The 22,103-nt window shown below is 32.4% G+C and overlaps 1 protein-coding gene across 4 annotated transcripts in view; it reads right to left on the bottom strand.

Annotated features, from left to right (window-relative positions):
- Window positions 1-22,103, bottom strand: part of LOC108911879 (breast carcinoma-amplified sequence 3 homolog) — a 40,128-nt gene that overhangs the window by 6,215 nt on the left and 11,810 nt on the right. For 3 of the 4 annotated variants that reach the window (XM_018716944.1, XM_018716945.1, XM_018716943.1), the window contains exon 10: window positions 9,689-11,069. In XM_018716944.1, the coding sequence (XP_018572460.1) occupies window positions 9,703-11,069 (1,367 nt within the window). In that variant the 3' untranslated portion in view covers window positions 9,689-9,702. The remainder of the gene's footprint in view (window positions 1-9,688; window positions 11,070-22,103) is intronic. The other variant, XM_018716946.1, reaches the window with a different exon arrangement.

Below are 22,103 nucleotides of genomic sequence, written 5' to 3'. Positions count from 1 at the left end.
AACTTTTTTTTCTAGCTCTTACCCTTTTTGAGTTATCTTGAAAAAGCCCTTTGTTTTATCTTTTTCCACCCTTGGCCGGGGGTTGAACAAAAAATTACTCTCACTTATTGTTATAATATACCTTAAACTAACTCATATCAAAAATTCAGCCAAGTTGGCAAAATTTCGATATAAAGGCTTAGTTAATTGGACTATAATGCAAAGCAAATTGCTATCGTAATTTTGATTCTTATTCCTAATTGTACAAGATTTAAACTACTGTTATGTTTACTACTACTACTTAATATTTATTTTACGAGAAAATCAATAAAAATATCACATTTTTTTAAGTGTTAAAAGTTATCATATTTTATTTAAGCGAACCTACCCTAATCGATCTACTGGAAAAATAATACCTTTAGCTTAAAAATATATACTATACACAATCTAGCAGCCAAATTTCCCTGTGTAAATTAGATATGTAGTCTTAATGAAAAAATATAAATATATCTCTTTTATTGAAAGATAGACAGTCTGTCACTGCGTTTAAACATAATTTTAAAACACCATTTTAATTTTTTTTAAAGGGTTTTCAACGGTTTTAATTAAATTCATATTACATTCATGTATGTACACATAAAATTTAAGAATATTCTAGGCTTTTGTTCAATGGTTAAATCGTTTGTTTTTTATATTTTGTATCTTGATTTATTGCCGTTTTTGAAAATGCACAGAAAAAATTAACACGTAAGACACAAGCTTAAATGTAACAAAACTATACTAATCGATAACGTAACAAAAACTAAATAATATCTCATTGGTTACATTTCTACACATTTTCAAATAAAAAAGGTTAAGTATAAAAACAAACGAATTTCTAGCAGGGATAATCCACATACCAGATAATGGGCACATGGATAAAAGACGTTCTACTATACTACAATGTAGACATATTAGACAAAAGAAGGAAATGGTATTAACTGACAATTGTCCATTGCAAAAGATCCACATACAAGGAGTTAATAAACATTAGATGACATGTAGATCCTTCAAGAATGATTTGAACCGACATTTTATTATTTGGAACTGTTATGAGCACACGCTAATAAAGTTTTACAAAACAATCTGTTTATTGAATCTTTCAATAATTTTGGACCAATTTGCAAGTTAAGTTCAAAAAATTGTATAGGGACATTGAATAAGTTCTCGCTGTTTTCCAATAGATGGCATTACTAAATCCGCAAGTCAGAAAAAGAAAGGTTTTGACTGGTGAGGAAAAATGGACACGCTACAATAATCTTAAGCGTAGAAAATCATGGGTTAATCCCAGCTATGCGTCAACATCGTCGGCAAAGCCAAATATCCATGATTCCAAGCTTCTGCTCGGCATTTGATAGGATCAGCAGGGTACAGTTTATTATGAGCTGCTCAAACCAAATGAAACCATTACAGGAGATCGCTATTGGTTACAATTGAAGGAATAAAGGAAAAACGACTGCTATGAAAGCAGAGTGATTTTGTAGATTTTGTAGCATGACAACGCTTGACCACATGTTACAGAACCTCTGAAAAGATACTAAGAAACGCTTAAATGCAGAATCCTACCCCACCTGCCATATTCATGTTGTTTATCATCAAGAAATTAAAATGCTGATGGAAGATGGGAAAAAGTTGTGACTAGCGATAAAAGTTTTAATATTATTTTTATTTTTCGTTTTACTTATTTTCTCTTATAAGAGATTGGTACTAACGGTCTATTTACTAAAAATAAATAATAAAAATAATCGTAACAGAGATGGACTTCCTCAGAAGCTGCAGACGATCCAGACTGGAAAGAGTAAGAAATGAAATCATTAGAAGAGATATGACCATCGAGAGATATTACGTATAAAGCTAAAAAGAAGCAATTGACATGGTTCAGACATACAAAGAAAATGTAGGAAGGCAGATAGCCAAGAAAAATATTAGAATGGATACTGCCAGAGACAAGAAAGAGGGAAAGACCGAGAAGAAACTGGAGAGAGGACGTTAATGAAATGATGGAATCAAGAAACTTAGAGGAAGTTATGTGTTACGTCAGAAGAACTTGAAAACTAGGTCCAGAGAGGTGGTGCCAGCTGTAGACGATCCGTATTATTATCATAACTTTATTGTAATATAAATAATAGCTGAAAAATAAGAATTATTATAGGAACAAATATTTTTAGAAATTTTTAAAATCATTCAATGAAATAAGTTTATAAGACACTCGCACTGAATTAACTAAATTTACTTCAATTTTATAAAAGAGATATATTTACATAAAAAAAATACATTCTACAGATTGTTTAGATTTCTAAAAGTTACATTATAAAAAATATATGCTTCAGAATTTGTCAAACACCCAATAAACACCACCCTTGACATTTTTTTTTACTTAGTATATAGTTATCATATCTCAGCTTAAGAAAAGAAAGTGGTTACCATCGAACTAAAGCAAAACACTTGATATTATCAGCATATTTTTATTTATTTATAATTTGAAAAAATTAAATACTTAATCGTACAAATAGTTAGCAGTTTATCATACCTTATCAAATTGTAATACCTACTTGAGTTAATAGTATACTTAATTAATTTTATTTACAATACATGAATAAATATTTTGTGGTGTGACATGAAAATCACAATCTACGTGATTGTCAGGTCACTTTTTTATTTTAATTGTACATAAAGTTTGTATATTCTTGTACAGATATGTTTACAAATAAAAATACTATATTGACTGTTAAAACTCAACACAACTAAACCTAATATCTATTTACAATCAATTTTTATGGTTTTTGTAGTGGCACAGCTTATAAGGAACAGCTAATTTGCCATTGTCAACTCAAAGTATTTAAGTCTGATTTGATGGTCTTCATTTAGGTCCTAGTGCCTCTAAACTAAAATTTTCCGCACTTTTGAATCTGCGACACTTATTTTAAAATTTTGTATTTGAGCAATAACTAATAATATTCTTTTAAGACAATGTATGCTTCTGAATAAGCCTAGATCCACATGCAAGCGTGATCGCGGATCCAATGTAACCACGTGATCATCAACATCCAATCCGTTTAGACCTTGATGGAGTGTCAAGCCGCTTTATTGATGCACAATTGGATGTTGATGGTGATTACAACGAATTCGTGATCACACATGCATGTGGAATCAAGCTCCACTACATCCAAGACAGAATTGGCTAGTAGCCAAATTTTTTGAGGGAAGATGTCGCTCAAAATCGCAACTACTGTACAGCCATAAAATAAACAACAATGAAATTTTGTTGCACTTTGCTCCCTCTACTAAATATTGCAGTTGAAAATAGGACAGCAACTGACCAATCTTGCTTGCTTGCTCATTGAAATAAAAACGACTTTGACTTTTGGTTCAAGTGTCATAGCTGATCTATATAAGCTGCTGTTAAGAGTTTACCCTCCGTTTTTATTTTTAGTATGTTTTAAATAAATGTGCAAAAATCCTTAATAAGAAATACATGAGATTTATTTGTACATTTTTAGTTTTTTTTTATGATATAATTTTCTAAAGTATTACATAAATATATTTAACAAAACGGATATATGTGAATGGCACAAATAAATGTGATTAAAATGTTCATGTAATGTTACAGAGGAATAGTTACATAACCCATTCACCGCGTTGTCCTCACTTTTAAGGACATACTTTTACTTTGAAAATGATTTTAATTTCCCATATCGATATGTCAAAATTTAACTAAAACATGTAAAGTAGTAATAATTTTATTAAAATGGAGTGATTTAAATTGTTAATAAAAAGGGGTTAAAATATTTAAATATTTTAAATTTTACTGATATCTTTTTATGTATTTTTTCAAAAACAACATAAGCAATAGAATACAAATTAACGAGCGAATAAGGAACAAATTCAATATTAATTCCTAGAACAGATGTGTATAAATGAATTGCAAACTTTGTTTTATACCTACTTTAAATTACGATACTTATAATTATCATAGTTAACCTCATTTATTAAAAAGTAGTCAAGGGGGAGCTTCCATACTTTTAACAGCAAAGCCTTTTACGAAGTCAGTTAGGAAACCCATAATATATAATCTCCAAATGACAAGATTTTGTTATTTCGACAAACTCGAACTTGTACATGGTTATTCACGCTATACGGCACGGAATATTGTGGCCAAAAAGTTTCTCTTTTTGGATATATGGGGGTCTATTACGGTTACATTTTAAAATTATTTTCATATTATACAGGGTGTCCCAAATGCCCTAAAGGTACCAAAGTTGTGTTTTTTTAAATGGAATCCCCTATATATTATTGCATTTTTGGATTCTCCGATCAAAATAAGTGTCTGTTTTAATAAGGTTTATAATATCTAAACTTTAAGGTTTTTTAAATAATTTCTTATTTCAAATATTTAAGAAGTATGTCAGTCAGGTATACATATAAGTGAAATTTACAGTGAAGTTTAACAATAGATCATATTTTATATACCAATCATAATAAACTTGCCATCTTATACAGGGTATCCAAAAATTAAAATTAATCGAATAGGAACTTTAAGTGGCTATAACTTGATTAATTTAAATAGAACGCCATACTTTTTAACTTCCCAGAAAATGTAATTTTTAATTACCTATCGAATGGTATTAGGGTGTTCATAGCTATACTCTGCTAGCTTTTGGACTAGTAAGGGGGATGAAGCGTGCCGGGAACGAAAATCCATTGGCATGTCTGTGTAAAAGGCAACAAGATATAGAAAATATTGAAAAAAGATAATAAAACATAACATATAATATTTTTTACAGTTTACTATAACTGGCACTTTGATCCATTTTAATTATTACAGCATTTTAAAACGTCCCAGTTGTGTTTTTTTAATTTATAAATTTATTATTCCCATGGAATTAGACCCCTCGTCTACGCTTATGCTATGACGTTTCTCAAGAGGGATAAATCAAGTCCGTTTACACCCACTAAAAAAGCATTTCCCTATTCCCTACCAAGTGCAAAAGACAGAGATAGAATATAGATCGACGTTCAGTGTATCTTAGTCTAGAGACGAGTATAGATTCTATCGATGTGCGTAGCGAGCGGCACAAAGATAAATAATATTGAACCGTATAAAAATCATTTTATATTTTATACGCATTATGGTAATAGTGATTGAAACAATGATTTTGACAACCGAACTGAATTTTAGATGTGGGTGTTTGATAAAGTGTTATTTAGTGATGAATTCACTTTTCATAAAACTGGTCTCGTGAATAGACACAACTTTCACTACTATTCAGATTCGAATCCGCATCAATACAGAATCAAAGAAATCAGAATAGGTGGTCCGTTAATGTTTGAAGTGGAATACTGGACCCATATGAACAATATTTTTTTGAAGGAACTTTAAATTGTATGAAGTTTCTTAATTTTCTTTTACACTAACTTCCAGTATTATTACAAGTCCCTTTAAATGTTAGAACAACCATGTGGCTTCAATTGGATGGAGCTGTGCCTCATTATCATCGCGAGGTTGGGCATTTTTTGATTGTCAACTTTCCATACAGGTGGATTGGAAGAATGGATTTCAAAATTGGCCTCCGAGATCCCCGGATATATCTCCACGAAATTTCTTTTTATGGGGATGCATAAAGAAAATTGTCTACAATGTACCACTGACAAATCCGCAAGATATGAAAATACGCATAAGAGACGATTTTGAAACTGTAACCCCCGCAAATGTTGTCCGGACATCTGTTATTTTGCTTCTGTTTTATGTTATCGTTGGCAAGTTATTTAGAACTTTTATATAAAATATACGAAATGATGCAAAGAAGGATTATTTAGCGTAATCTGTAAAAACGCGAAGACTTAGCTATGAACACTCTAATACCATTCGATAGATAATTAAAAATTACATTTTCTGGTAAGCTAAAAAATATGGCGTCCTATTTAAATTAATCAAGTTATAGCTACATAAAATTTTTATTTGATTAATTTTAATTTTTGGACACCCTGTATAACATGGCAAGTTTATTATGATTGGTATATAAAATATGATCTATTATTACACTTCAATGTAAATTTCGCTTACATATCTGATATACTTCTTAAGTATTTGAAACAAGAAAATTACGTTACATTTTGATAAAATTTAATTTAATAAAAAACCTTAAAGTTTAGATATTATAAACCTTATTAAAACAGACACTTATTTTGATCGGAGAATCCAAAAATGCAATAATATATAGGGGATTCCATTTAAAAAAACACAACTTTGATACTTTTAGGACATTTGGGACACTCTGTATAATATGAAAATAATTTTAAAAAGGAACCATAATAGACCCCCCATACATCCCAAAAGAGAAACTTTTTGAAAACCTCATATTTTGGCCACAATAGTCCGTGCCGTATAGCGTGAATAACCCTGTACAATATATCTAGCCTATTACGATTTTCATCAAGAAATTTTTTTATAGTCTCATGTCATGGTCATGATGATGGTGGATTAAATGATTCTATATTAAAAAAAATTACAGAAAAACCATACGCATATAGTTCTCATTTACTTTTACTATAAACAGTAAAACCTCGTTAATCTGTCTCCGGTGGACCGAGAGCATGGTCAGAAGGCAAAAAAGGTGGGATTATCCGAGGAATACTACTTATAAATACGTGCACAATACAAGCACTTATTGATGTACAATGAAACAAGTTATTTCGTACTAAAACTTATCGAACTATGTACCGAATCAATCAACAGTCAACTGCCTATTGATCAGTCTTGTCATGACCTGGCTCTAGTGGTGGCCCATGTAAGTAAAGTAGGTAAACAAACACCAGAAATGGGATGGTCGGACTATGCGGGGAGTCAGACCACCCGAAGTTGGATTAGCGAGGTTCTACTGTACAAACATTTATTATAAACAACGAATCTGTGACTGTTACTCAATGAACTTTATGAGTGTGCTATAGATTTGGATTTTGACAAATTTGCTATGTGCCAAGAACTTTCAAAGTAGTGGATCGCCACTGAATAAAAAAACAACTTGAATGACTTCGGATTGTTAAAACTTCTGATGAAATCACTTCTATATGAAATGATTTCGTTGCGGGGTGACAACAGTTAGCCTGCCCGTCACCCGACTTAAACCCATGTGATTTTTTTCCTTAAGGGACACCCTCAAATCAAGGTTCATCGCCCTTGCACTATAGACCAATTAAATCAAGCAATCTGACAGAAAGTGGCTGTCATTCCATAGGAAATGACCAGCCAAGTGATAAACAATTTTCGCGAACGCCTTCATCAGTGTGCACGCAACAACAGCAGCCACTTAACTGACATTATTTTTAAAACGAATTAATAACTGTATCTGAAATGCCATTTTATGTACTTTCAGATGAAAATAAAAAAAAATTTATATACTTCGGATTTTATTTAGCTTTGAAATGTGTCAGTTACTTTTGCCACACCCTGTATAAACAATGCTTTGCTATGATCCACCGGAAAAATTATACAGACCAAAAACTGATTTTTAGTTTTCTTTAACGGTACTATCTCCAGCCCAACATAATCGTTTCACAAACACAACATTTTATTACTGCTACATTTTTTTAATGCACAAATTGTTAGTATAACTATTCAAGAATACGCTGCCAAAATTTCAAAACGAAATTCCTATTCATTCCGATTTTATGAGCCTAAAACCAAACGCCCATCAGGTCAGCGCTCGGGTGCAGCAGGTAGGGCGGAGCGTTTGTTCAGGTAATCTAGTCACTTATTGTTGATGGATTCAAAAACTGAGGCATGAAGCGAGTTTTGACCAGTAGGTACAATGCTTTTGGGATCGCTGAACCTGAATTCGGGGATAGCTTAGCTATCTAAGGTCACCTGGAGGTCAGGTAAAGGTTGTTTCAAGAAAAGGCTTGTATTGAATTTTGACCAGTGAGTGTATAGATTTTTGGGCTCGCAGAATCTGAATCTGGAGATAGAGCAACCCTAAAGGTCACCTTCAAGTCAATTCAAGGTCATTTCAAGATCAAACTAAAGGCTTGTATTAAATTTCAACCAGTGTGTGTCTTTTTTTTTGGAGGGGGGGGGACTGAATTCGGGGATAGCTTAGCCCTACAAGGTCACCTGGTAATCAAGTCAAGTTCATTTTAATTAATCTCAATTCAAGTTCCGCATGAAACAAATGAAAAGTGGGTCCCAGTTGATTTATCTGAAAATTGAATATTGTTGTTTACTTGTTCTTGACCATTAATCAAGATCATTGCAAGGTCACTGCAGGTCTTGTAGAGTTTTGTACAGGAACCAACATTTCAATCCAGAAGAATATATCTGCAATATGGTTAATTATCTTACTATAATCTGTAAAATTCTACAAGTCTTTTCTTCAGTTTGACCTTGAAACGACCTTCACCTGACCTCCAGGTGTCCTTAGGTAGCTAAGCTATCCCCGAATTCAGGTTAAGCGATCCCAAAAACATTGTACCTACTGGTCAAAATTCATTTCATGCCTCAGTTTTTGAATCCATCGACTTGAAACTTCGTGAAGCTTACTCGGGCCTACAGTCAAAATCATATACTTCCCCCCTCTTTATCTCTGAAACCATGAACTTTTGATCAGAAAGTTAAAAACTATAACATACTGCAATTTCAGCAAAATCGACTGGGACCCATTTTCCATTGATTTTGTGCGGGGTTCTTTCTAATTTTTGGAAATCTTCAATGTTTTTCTCAAAACGAAATTGTTTTTGATTCACGGGAATTCTAACTCAAAAAGTTATGAAAATTGAAAGTTTGTTTCTTTATGAAATTACAAACATGAACCAACAATTGGGATATAATTTTAAGGGTGTTTTTATTCAAAATACACGTGAAAAAAAAAAGGTGAAAATCAATACATTTTTTTTCAAACACATCTAAAAATTTCAATTTTTACAATTTTTACCCGTAATGAGGTTTATATTCTTAGAAAACATGTTAATAATGCAGGAAAACAATCATTTTGCTTTCAGATCAAAATTACGACCTCCACATTTTCCATGCACAACCAACTCGGATGACGACCTTCGGTGGACAACAGCCCATAACTTCGGCATTTTCAACACAAGTGACTTGAAAAAATTTATAAATGTAAATCAAAATATTGATAAAACAATGTCAAACCTTCATCAAATTCTAATCAATTTGTCCCACTCAAAAAAGTTCATGAGAGACGCCTGAAATCTGAGCATCTTAGTGTGGTTTCCTCTTTTAAGTAATTAATTAACTTGCCTTATGAAAAATTATTATTAAATCAAAATATTCTAAATATAAAAGTAACTTCTCAAGCACCTATCTTAATTTTTAAGTAACACTGTATATTTTATATTGCTCAACAGTGATTTAATGAATGAATTGATGAAATGAATGTATGGAGCTACGAAGTTTACAAACATTGAATTTGTTCGATACTCTTTTTTAAAAAATATAAATTATTTTTAATTTTTCCACATATCTTCCCTCAAGCCAGTAATTACTGTATTCTATATCCCAAAATATATGAGGGTAACCCCAAGATGCTTTTTTTACAATACACTGTGGAAAATGCAAATATTTCCATACAGAACTAATCTAATGAGTTCAACATTTTAAATATACACAATTTTTACAATCAAACTGAACATATAAGAAGATAATATGTTTACTAACCTAATACTGCAAAATTATTTCTTCCGCTTCTTTCTTCGAGAAGATTTGGAAGTAGGAACCACTGTGGTAGAGTTTAGTAAATCTTCAAAAACCGTTTCAATGTTTGGATTTTTTCCAGAATCATCGCTTTCGGTAATTTCTGCAGGTGAACTGCTAGTATCGCCTTTTTCATCGTCAGAAGACTTCTCTATTTTCAGTAGATCTAAATTTCCACAAATTATTTCTTCTATATCGTCACCGCTTTCCTCCCTCTTAGCTTTTTCTTCCTGAGGTGTATTAATGTCTATAAGATCTGCCACAACACTTGGAGTGCTAGACTTTTTAGGAAGTTGTAAAGTAAATTCCTCAACAAACTCTATTTTTGGAAGATCTAAACTCAGATCTTTCTCTACAGAATCGATAAATATTTGCTCCACAACAGGTTTTGAGGCAGCTACACTACTCCAAGATTTCTTAGTAGGAGCTGGGAGTGTTATTTCCGCTGAACAATCGTCTGCAGTTTTTTCAGTTTTAATGTTGTCTTTACTTATGCTTGCAATTTTTACTCCCAACTTGGCCTTTGGTTTTCTTGCTTTCTTGGGAACAGATTTTTCCTCTGCTGCAGTATCCTCAGAAGTATTTGTTGACGAATCATCAAAACACTGGAACTTTTCTTTGTTCGATTTTGATTTATTTGATTTACTTTTTACTTTACTTGAAGCAGTTGTTAAATTTTCACTAGATTCTCCAACATTCTCAAATTCGTCCGCTCTTGAAACATTTTCTAGCGAAAAGAAATCTTCGTTATCCAACGACTGCAATTCAAAATGAAAATCCTTATTACTACTACTTAGAGTAGTATCAATTTCCTTCAGTGGTTCTGGAATCGGAATTTTGGCGGCTTCCTTTAAACTTTTTGATTCTGTCACAGGTTTAAAATCGGGCATATCGATAAATGGATCTGAAATATCAATTTTTACCTTAGACTCGGATTTTGCTTTAGATTTTGAAGGTTTAATTGTGCTTTTCTGTTCAACATCTCTACTATTTTCAACCTTTGCTTTTTCTTTAAATTTACGTTTTTCAAGTGACAATAATTCCGGTGATTGACTTTTTTGTGACTTTGAATTTTTTTTAAGTATTTTAACAGCAACTTCTGTTGTTGATTCGAGGCTTTTGGTAATAATTTGATCGCCGTATCTTTTAGTTCTCTCATGATGTGGAAGAACTTTTGGCACTACCATCGGACGAAACAAGGCCTCGTCACAATTTTCGTGGATAATTATATCTTCGCAAATCTCCACATCTGTGTCATCATCAGAATGAACATTAACTACAGTACCAAGCGGATTCACTACCTTGGCAACGGCCGGTTTCATTTGAACTATCACGCAACGACCACCTGAACAGAAAGAGCCAATGGCAGGTTACTGTTGTTTAACTATAAGATTGTGCGATGCTAAACATGCAGTCATGCAGAAAAAATTTTCCACTATTCAAAGTCAATGAAATAGACACCAAAAACAGAAGATACTATCGTTAGACAGATTAAAGCATTTTTCTTTATACAGAAACACAAAAAAATAATTGTAAGCTAACTTGTTAATCCCATACTTTCAAATACAATTTTATATAATGTAATTATTGTTAGTTTTACATTTTCTTGATAACAAAAATATTTTTTAAATTGTAAATCATGTCACATTTTCATTGGAGTATATAATTTTTTTTTTTTCAGAATATGTTGCCAGATTACATTATTTTATCATGATGTATTAAAAAATAATCTCTTATAATGAAATTATTGATAATATTAAACAATATTAAATATAAAAAAAAATCTGTCTTGAAACTTCAACTATGTACCTACTAGTAAAAGTAGTAGTAAAGTAAAATTTAAATTTGATGTGGTTTGAATAAAAATATAACAATTTGTAAAAGAATTAACACGTGAGGTGAACTAGAAATAATTTTCTAAGAGAAAAAGTCTTTAACCTGGTCAGAATTCTTTAAATTTGCTTTCCGTTCACCTTTCAAATTTAGCAAAAAAAAAATTATATCATTATTAATTGATAATTTACTATTAGATGAAATTACATAAATTATAATTATATCCTCTATTTAATTTTAATACAGAGCCTTCATAAATGTTTAAAAGCCAATGAACCGCCGAGCTTAGGTGACCAATATTGCACGGTTGGTTCTGCCAACCGAAACTCCCCAAATCTTAGGGTCACCAATAGGTTTTTTTTCGGGAGTGAAGTCGTATGTTGTAGTATGTGTAGTATGAGTGAGTAAAGAGATTTCAACTACCATATTACAACTAAGATCAAACTAGACAGAAATAGTAACTACACGTCAGATATTCCACAATATTCAGTCAAGAAAAAAAGGCTAATATTAATGATTTGTTTACAATGACCAACGACAAACCGTTGCGTCTATGCTCGAGATAATACAATCGCTGATTGGTTGAATAGAATCTGAAAAATTACACCAATCAGTAGGCGGTGAAACAGAATGTTGCGTTTTAATGTAATCTTGATCTTATTACTTTAATGTTACCGAAATTTAATTTTCAACGTGAAGGAAATAAAATTACTATTCCAAACAAAATTGCTGGTCACATGGCTTATAACCATTTATGAAGGCTCTCTCTACTGAGGATAAATATTATCATATACAGTATGTCTAATAAAAGAATCATTAATCATTAAAGGTTTAAGGCTTTCACAACCTGTGCTGGTATTTAAAGTAAGGTGATATTGTGCTTTAAATACAATCATTAATATTAAACAAAAATAACAAATAAACAAATTGAAGTTATTTTTTTAATTTAATGAAAAATATTTTTTTTGAGAAAACGGCAAGGAATATGAAAATTAATAAGAAAGAATTTGAATTATATTCAGTTCATTCATTCTTAATAAATTGAATTACATGAGGAACTGCACACATCTTCAAAATTATAAGTTTTTATTTATATTTAATATTGAATCACCAGAATTTGATGTAACAGTAATTTTAACCTCAGTGTGCAGATTAAGGAAACATCAGGTATAAAGTGTGGAGTTGTGAAGGAAAAAGAATTTAAAAAATATTCAAAAATAAAGGAAAAATGGCAACAATATTAGTAATTCAATAAATCTCTTAAAAAAATTAATGTATTATTCATGAATACAAATAAAAATTTGTTACATGAAACTTAAAACAGTGTAAACGCATCGTACAAAATAATAATGAAACTGCATATATGTGGCGATTTAAATTTTTAAATTGGTGTCTATTAATAACTTTGAGTAGTGTTCAAGTAAACTGTGAGGTTAGAGTGCAATTACACAAAAAACTAAAACACGCAGAATAAGCCGTTAATTATTATCACATAGCCAGTGGAGCCTGCCTTTGGCTGTTTCCAGTAACACCTTAACAGTACCAAAACCCAGTTATAAGCGTTTTATAGGGTAATGCGATGATTATTTAGAAATAAAAAATCACTGGATGTATTGTGGTATTGTTTGATGACAAAACAATATATTATCGAACAAATTTTAAGCTTTAGTCACAAATTAATTAGAAGAATTAGTGATGCATGTTTGAAGCTGAATGGAAAGCAAGTAACCAGATGTTGATAGTTTTGTATGTACTATAAAACACATAATTTGTAAGTTTGTTCAATAAAGTTAAATGTGCTGACTTTGTTCCAGATTGGTCAATGAGGATAAAAAATTATAAAAAAATATATATCAGTTTGTTATTACACAAATAAATAAAATAATAATAAAAATGTTATTAGTTGTCTGTTAACTATTTTCTATCCCAAATCACCTTTCCGTTAAATTTCCAATAAAATGTTTAAAACAGAAAATCATACTTTAGATATTAAGAATAATTTTCCAGTAAACAAAATATACTTTTAAAATATCACCAGTCTATCTGCTGTTCAAATACAAAAAAATGCAGTTACATCTTGCAACGATTTAAATAAAAAAAATAAATATACAAGATGGATTACTATCTATATACTGAAAATTATTGAGCATGACAGATGACACAACAATAAAGTTATGAAGCAAACATATGATTTTTTAAATTAAACGCCCCAAATATTTTAAAATATTAAAATTGATTTGCTGATCACACTGATATAAGATTTTGGGGCCATTTCAGTTGAGATGTACGATGATCCCTACACTTATGCTGTGTGTTTTAAAATCCTATGCCTGCACCGTAAATTGTTTGCATGGTACGTAGTTGAAAATGATTATAGGATCATATTTTTATGTATTTTCATGCACTAAATCCGAATCCAGGGCCAAAACTGCTCCATCACCATCCTTAAATACAGAAAATACAGCTAAAGGGAAGTACGACTTAATCTTTCATCTGCTTTTTATGTTTATAGAATAGTAGAGACAGAAAGAATCATTATGAACAGAAAGTATGGCCAAAAAGAAAGAAATATTCCACCCCTTCATATCTAACTTGATCTCATGAAACAGATCGTTAAACCTTTGGACAATGATGTTGACTGTTTTGGATATTTAGGAGAGAATTTTCCAGAAATAAGTGATGCTAAACTGAAAGGAGGCGTTTTCAATGGTTCTCAAATCTGTACCGTGTTCAGGGACAAAAAATTTATGGCAAAAATGAATGATACTGAAAGAGCAGCTTGGTTTAGTTTCAAGAAAGTCGCTCAGAATTTCTTGGGAATCAGAAGAGTGAAGATTATCAGAATTTAGTTGAGAAATTGTTGGAAAACTTCAAACAGTTAGGTTGACTTTAAAATTGCATTTACTAAGCCCTCATCTTGACTATTTTCCAGAGGACCTCGGAGACTACAGCAAAGAACAGGGTGAATGATTACACCAAGATATCAAAGAAACGTAGTCTCAGTACCAAGGAAGGTAGGATGTTAATATGATGGCAGATTTCTGCTGGATGCTTAAAAGGGACAAACGAGCCAAAAACACAGAAAAGAAAAAGAAATACGTTGCATAATCGTTTGAAAAGGAAAAAGGAGTAAAAGAAACATTTCTTATCTGGAAACGATACGCACATATTCGAATTACCCTCATCTCTCTATAGACATGACAATGGCTGAAGTTCTATCAACTTCCGGGAAGGAATTTCCCAGATTTTAGGGTTATTTTGCACAGTTTAAAAATATTGGAGGGTGACAGTGTGATTCCGATTGAGCAATTCTAAATTCAACAAATTGATCTTAATCTTTTGAGATCAAAATATATGGAGTGATCCATTTAGAAAATAATAGTTCACAACAACACAACAACACAACACAACACAACAAGTTCACAACTTTCTTTTGAGTTGCCCAGTGTAATGTAATAAACTGTCAGTGGCACTGCATATGCTCATTTTTTTTTCGTAATTTATCATTTTTCGTATATAGACCGAGGCTTATATAATTAAAATTAAAACAAAATCAATTATGTGTAGACTGCTAGTTTTGATAAAATAATATTTATTATTAACTCATTATTTCCAACTGAATTACAAATTTTCAACATTTAATAAAATATGTATTTGTTATAAATCTGGTTCTGCTAGCCCAAATTCCAATATTCCTTATACATATTTATGTAAACTTAAATTATGAAGAATTAAATATATGCTTTTGATATGTTAAACTATAGTAGATTAGAAGTAAATTAATTAATTAATCCAGTCACGCACTTTTTTTTGTTTATCATCATGTAGTAACTTACAAAATGTATTCATTGAGTCTATCACTAAATTTTAAAATTTTGTTTTGTCAAACTTGATTTTTTTGATGAATTATGAAGAACTCTACATCGTAAATCTATAAACATACACAAGGTGTTTCATATTAAAATCGGCAGGATTTAAGTACTATATTTATAAATAAATGTTTTCAATAAGCACTATTAAAAAAAATGACAACAAAATAAACCGTTTATACATAAGGAGCCCGCATACGATATCTTAAAAATAAAAATTTCTCCTGAAATCTTCATAATTATTCCTATTTTTTTTGGTAGCGGCACGTTTTTTGATTGCCATACATTTTCAAATACGTTTTAAAATTGTGAAACATCACAACCATTAATTTCAGCAACTGAAAAAAAATACTCTCAGAAGGCATGGGATCACCCAGATATACCACCCAGTATTTTATTTTAATAATTGGTTTATGAATGATTCCAAAAATTGGATGATAAGCCGAATAATATTTCATTCAGTATTAGATTCATATATAAAACCTAGTGGGATCATAATTATTGCAACTATCAATTTTCTTTAAGACCTATTTTTTTTTTAAGACGAACAGTATTATGTAGAGCGGAAACGTGGACAATAAATACGAGAACCGAGAATCAACTTGAAGGTGGGAAAAAAGGATATTACGCAGAATTTTTGGAAGGAAGAAGGTGGAAGAAGGATGAGAAAGAAGAACAAGCTGTGAACATTTTAGGTTATTTGGATAATCAGATTTTCAAGTTATTTTTAACTAATATAAATATTAGGACATGAATACAGAAGAAAAATATATTTGCAACCTTACTGTCATCAAATATTGCAGCAGCATTAGTAAAACTTAGAAAATATATTACAACAGCCCCCACTTTTATTAGATATTTAGAGCGAGTGAAATACAGTGAAAATTGGTTATAACGACATTGCTTTATATGATATATTGGATGGAACAACGGAATTTGGAAGTCCCGATTAAGTCCTATAGAGATGTCATATTAAAAATTTATTATCGTTTACTATAACTCCATTTACAACATTTCGGATTTAGCGACACATTTTTATATACATTTATCATAGAATCTACCGGTTATAACAACCAATACAGCCTTAAAACCCATGCACCGCTCTTCAGTCGCCCGCCGGCATCCACACTTTTGACACCAGTTAGTATGTTTGGGACAAACGACTTATCTACGCATACAGTTATATTATACGTATTAATTACCACTTTCTATCACGATGTCGAATGGAAAAGTGTTTAATACAGAAGAAAAATATATTTGCAACCTTACTGTCATTAAATATTGCAGCAGCATTAGTAAAACTTAAAAAATATATTACAACAGCCCCCACATTTATTAGATATTTAGAGCGAGTGAAATACAGTGAAAATTGGTTATAACGACATTGCTTTATATGATATATTGGATGTAACAATGGAATTTGGAAGTCCCGATTAAGTCCTATAGAGATGTCATATTAAAAATTTATTATCGTTTACTATAACTCCATTTACAACATTTCGGATTTAGCGACACATTTTTATATACATTTATCATAGAATCTACCGGTTATAACAACCAATACAGCCTTAAAACCCATGCACCGCTCTTCAGTCGCCCGCCGGCATCCACACTTTTGACACCAGTTAGTATGTTTGGGACAAACGACTTATCTACGCATACAGTTATATTATACGTATTAATTACCACTTTCTATCACGATGTCGAATGGAAAAGTGTTTAATACAGAAGAAAAATCACATATAATATGAAGACTAGAAAACGGAGAAGCTAATGCAAACATAGCAAAAGAATGTGGTGTGTCACAATTTCAACAATTTGGAAGGATAGAAATAAAATAGTATCTATTCCAAAACAATTCACTGAAAATGAAGCGTGTGAAACAAAGCAATACATGTACATACTTAGACTTGTAACTTTCTCATTTTTTTAATAAAAATTTTAAATAAATATATGTAATTGCTTATTACGTCTATCAGTTATAACAACCGTAAACAAACGGTCCCTTGAAGATCGTTATAACCAATTTTCACTGTATTTGGTAAAATAATACACCAATGTAGTGGTATTCAACCAGAGGTATGCGTACCGTCATCTGGGGTGAGATCGGACAGGTTGTACCAGTTCGGACAAAGGTACATGGGGGGAGTAATCACGTGATTATACGCAAACGCAACGTTTGTTTGCAAATTTCATATTATATATTTTAAGGGTAATAGGGAATGTCACTACATTTGAGATAGTGCCTTGAAAGGAGCAAGATTAAAATACGTAGACAAATATTTTATAATACGTATAATATTGGCATTTTTTATATGGTGGTAAAAAGGTGCCTGAAATAGGGATAAAATGTGGGACGATTGTGTAATTTTAAGTAATATATAATAGCTTGTATCTTTAGTTATCGGTATGTGAAAAAAATCATAGACAGTTTTGATTTTTGCTAAAGTTGTTCATTTATTTTAGAAAAAATCTACTCTCAACGGGGTGAGTTCAGACAGCATACCACGTTCATACCGCTGACCGTTAGGGGTCAAACAGCATTGCAATTACAATTCTTCTAATTTGGAACGAGCATTTAGAGATGTAATAGAAATGAGAAAGAGAATTCGTGAAGTAGCAGAGTATTATAATGTTCCTAAATCCACTTTATAGGATAAAGTTAAAGGAAAACACCCTAAGTTATATGGTGGTCAACCAATATTAACTAAACAGGAGGAAGAGGAAATAAAGAAAGGAAATAGCTGCGGAATGGGGTTTCCCTTTAACCCGATTTGATACTCAACAAATTGTAAAAATACTGAACAGGCCGATTCTATGATCAAAACTAAGTAAAAAAGTTCATATGAACATGGGTCCGGAAATGCTTCCTAAGGGCACAGGGACCCATTGAATAGGGAAGAATGGAAATCATTTTTTTGCAATATCTCTCAATCGTGTTGTGATAAATGAATGAAATTTGGTATACACAGCTAATTTTGATGAGCAATTTAATGGCCTAATCCATTTATTTCCACAAGGTCCATTGGGGTGGGTACGGGGGGCCCTTGGTACTTTGCGTGTGTAACTTTTTCATCTTTGACTTTTTAACAAATTGGACAGCAAATTCCGTTTTCCCGAACTGTTTTACGTTAAAAAGGTACTCTTGTTTCAAATCGTTATCTTTAACGGTTTCTGAGAAAATCGCTCTTGAATTAATCCCACTTTGGTCAATTTCATAGTAATTTAAACAAAAAATAATAATAATAATTTAATACGTAATCAGTAATACACATTATTGATGTAGAACAATTATGATATGATGATTTGTTTATGGCTTTTGCGATGGTAATGCTGCGCGGCAGAACGCGAGTACGGCAGAAGGTTTCCAAACAGAAGGCTGACATCAAGGAGGACATTCCTCACTGTATTCCGCAATTTAGCTGCAACCGTCACTTTTCGAAGGGATCATAAGATGGAAACTTAATTTTGATAACAGACAACAAGCTATTTTAAAAACTGTTCAAAAAACCCTCCACCTTCTCTGATACAAAGTCTTGCCCTACGTGTAACACTTCTCGAAGCTATTAAGATGCTAAAACGGTTTTGACGAATTTCATTGGCTGCATCATTGATACGCTGCAGCAATTCCTCACGGGTATCGACTTCGGTGGCGTAAACTTTTTGATTTAGATATCCCCAGAAAAAGAAGTCCAGCGGGGTTAGGTCGGGAGAACGCGGCGGCCAAGCTACCGGTCCGTGCCTCCCTATCCACCGTCCAGCGAAATTTTCGTTTAGGAAATTTAGAACATTGCGACCACTATGTGCCGGGGCTCCATCGTGTTGAAAAAACATGTTACGTCGTAAATTTAGAGGCAGATCATCGAGAATTTGGGGAAGATTTTCTTGAAGTAAGTTTAAATAAAGATTTGAATTGAGACGTTGTGGAATTTCAATAGGTCCAATCAGAGTGTCGTGAATTATTCCCGCCCATAAATTTATGGAAAACCGTTGCTGGAAGTTTGTTCTCCGAACAACATGTGGGTTCTCTTCTTCCCAATAATGAGAATTATGAAAATTTAATTTTCCATTTCGGGTAAAAGTAGCTTCGTCACACCACAAAATTTTGGAAGCTTGCTCGTTGTCCAGCGACAAAATCCAGCGACAAAATTGCATACGTGGCGCAAAATCTTCTGGTATCAAGCCATGTACACGTCGATAGTGATAGGCATGTAGACCTTGTCGCTTTAATATTCTTCCAACCTGAAATGTTAGTAGCACATCTAATCAATTCTGTTAAGGAAATCTTTAAGATATGTAGTACCGTTGGCCGAGGAACATTTATTTGCCTTGAAATGTTCCGTATGCTAGTCGTAGGATCTTGTTCAATAGCGTCAAGGACCTCCGCTTCCCTATTAATCCTGGGACGTCCTTGACCCGGTGCCTTTCGAAAAGTGGCGGTTGCAGCTAAGTTGCGGAATACCGTAGGGAATGTCCTCCTTGATGGCAGCCTTCGGTTTGGAAACCTTCTCCCGTACTCGCGTTCTGCCGCTGCAGCATTACCATCGCAAAAGCCATAAATAAATATCATATCAACTAACTCTTGTCCCGTAAACTCTTCCATTTTTTTCGCTTAGAACTATTAAATTGGCAATCGGGTTGACAATACTTTGACATAAGAATACCTTGATAATTTTGTTTAAATTACTATGAAATTGACCAAAGTGGGATTAATTCAAGAGCGATTTTCTCAGAAACCGTTAAAGATAACGATTTGAAACAAGAGTACCTTTTTAACGTAAAACAGTTCGGGAAAACGGAATTTGCTGTCCAATTTGTTAAAAAGTCAAAGATGAAAAAGTTACACACGCAAAGTACCAAGGGCCCCCCCGTACCCACCCCAATGGACCTTGTGGAAATAAATGGATTAGTCCATCAAATTGCTCATCAAAATTTAGCTGTGTATACCAAATTTCATTCATTTATCACAACGCGATTGAGAGATATTGCAAAAAAATGATTTCCATTCCTCCCTCTTCAATGGGTCCCTGTGCCCTTAGGAAGCATTTCCGGACCCATGTTCATATGAACTTTTTTACTTAGTTTTGATCATAGAATTGGCCTGTTCAGGGTTGGCAGCTAATTATGAGACACCCTGTATATTTGAACCGATCTGGCAAAAAAAATACCAATATTTCACGAAAACACGCCTGGAATAAAAAACATATTCTGTTTTTATTTTTACTGATTTATTTTTCTAAAGAAGTGCTGTTATTTTTATATTATTATTATTATATTTATATTATTAAACGGATAAATAAATGCTTTCCAGTTGAAATGTATTATATATGATTATTTTCACACTATCCCCTCCTTACTTTTACCCACCTAACTTAGTAAAATATATATATATATATTTAGTTTTTAGTGTCCGAATTTTATGTATTAAGTAAAATTTTTCATACAATTAAAACCTTGTCCGAACTCATACTACACACAGTGGTGAGTTCGGATACATTTTAACCAAAAAAGTTGCAAAAAAATATTTACATATACAGCCCGATAGTGCAAGGTCAATAGATGTAAATAAATTTTTTCAAATTTTTCTAGCAAAATAATTTTGCATAATTTTACAAAAACCGGCTATTTGAAACTCTCTCCACAAATGTAAACAGAAAATTTAAAATGTTCAAATTAAGTTTTATTGCCATAACATTGTCTATAAAAGACCAGAACCGGTGCATAACAGCAAAATAATGAATCACCGTGTCCCAATCGGCAGGGAAAACACAGCAAGGCAAAATTTATTTTGATGTCGTCACTGACGTTTGTCTCTATCTCTGTTTAAACATCGGATGTACTTAGGATATTTCTCTCAATCCGAAACTCGCTAAGAGATCACCTTCAGAATATCATGCTGAGGATAGCCGTTGGCAATACAAAATGGCTTTTTTTGCGGCCGAGTATGGGAGCGAGTGTTACTTACAGCATTTAATATTTAAAAACCTATTAGTGTTTTTTAAATTACTATTTGTACTCAGGCCTGTAATATTATGTAATACTAGAAAAATCGGCAAACTCCGCTGACGCGGAGTTAACCTTTTTCTCGGGCCTTCGGTCCTCGAGCCACACTGCGGGCGACATGAGCACCTCTGCGCGGTGTTTTCCTTGCCGGTTGGTAAATATAAAATTTTTTTAAACACCCTGTACTTTAGTTTTTTAACACTCTGTATATATAAGACATCGATATCGTAACTTCATAATTGTCTCCGGACCGTTCGAAGTTCAATGCAATATTTTTAGACATCCTGTGTATAACAACCTATTTGAAAAGATATATATTTTTATTATGGAAATATTTGAAAAGAAAACTCCATAATGAACGTAAAATATGTCAATAAGTAAGAGAAAATTCAGTGATCTCGTGCGAGATTTGAACCGTCGACCTCCGGGTTGCAACGCCACACTTTTACCGTTGAGCCATCATCACCTCTATACAGAGCTTGTCCGTATTGGTATTTGAATTCCCGTTCATAGCCGAAGTAAACAAAAAGTTTTGTATGTATGTTAAAAATTACATTTTTCTGCTGTAAAATCGACAGCAAAGGACTCGGAGCGGTATAAAACGCATAAAAATAATCGTTCATCGCCATACTGGAGCCGCAGGCATTGTCGGAATTGGAAAATTCAGTTTTGAT

Source organism: Anoplophora glabripennis, unplaced genomic scaffold, assembly GCF_000390285.2.
Source record: "Anoplophora glabripennis isolate ALB-LARVAE unplaced genomic scaffold, Agla_2.0 scaffold539, whole genome shotgun sequence".
NCBI classification, from domain to species: Eukaryota; Metazoa; Arthropoda; class Insecta; order Coleoptera; family Cerambycidae; genus Anoplophora; species Anoplophora glabripennis.
This window is presented reverse-complemented; position numbering and strand designations above follow the sequence as displayed.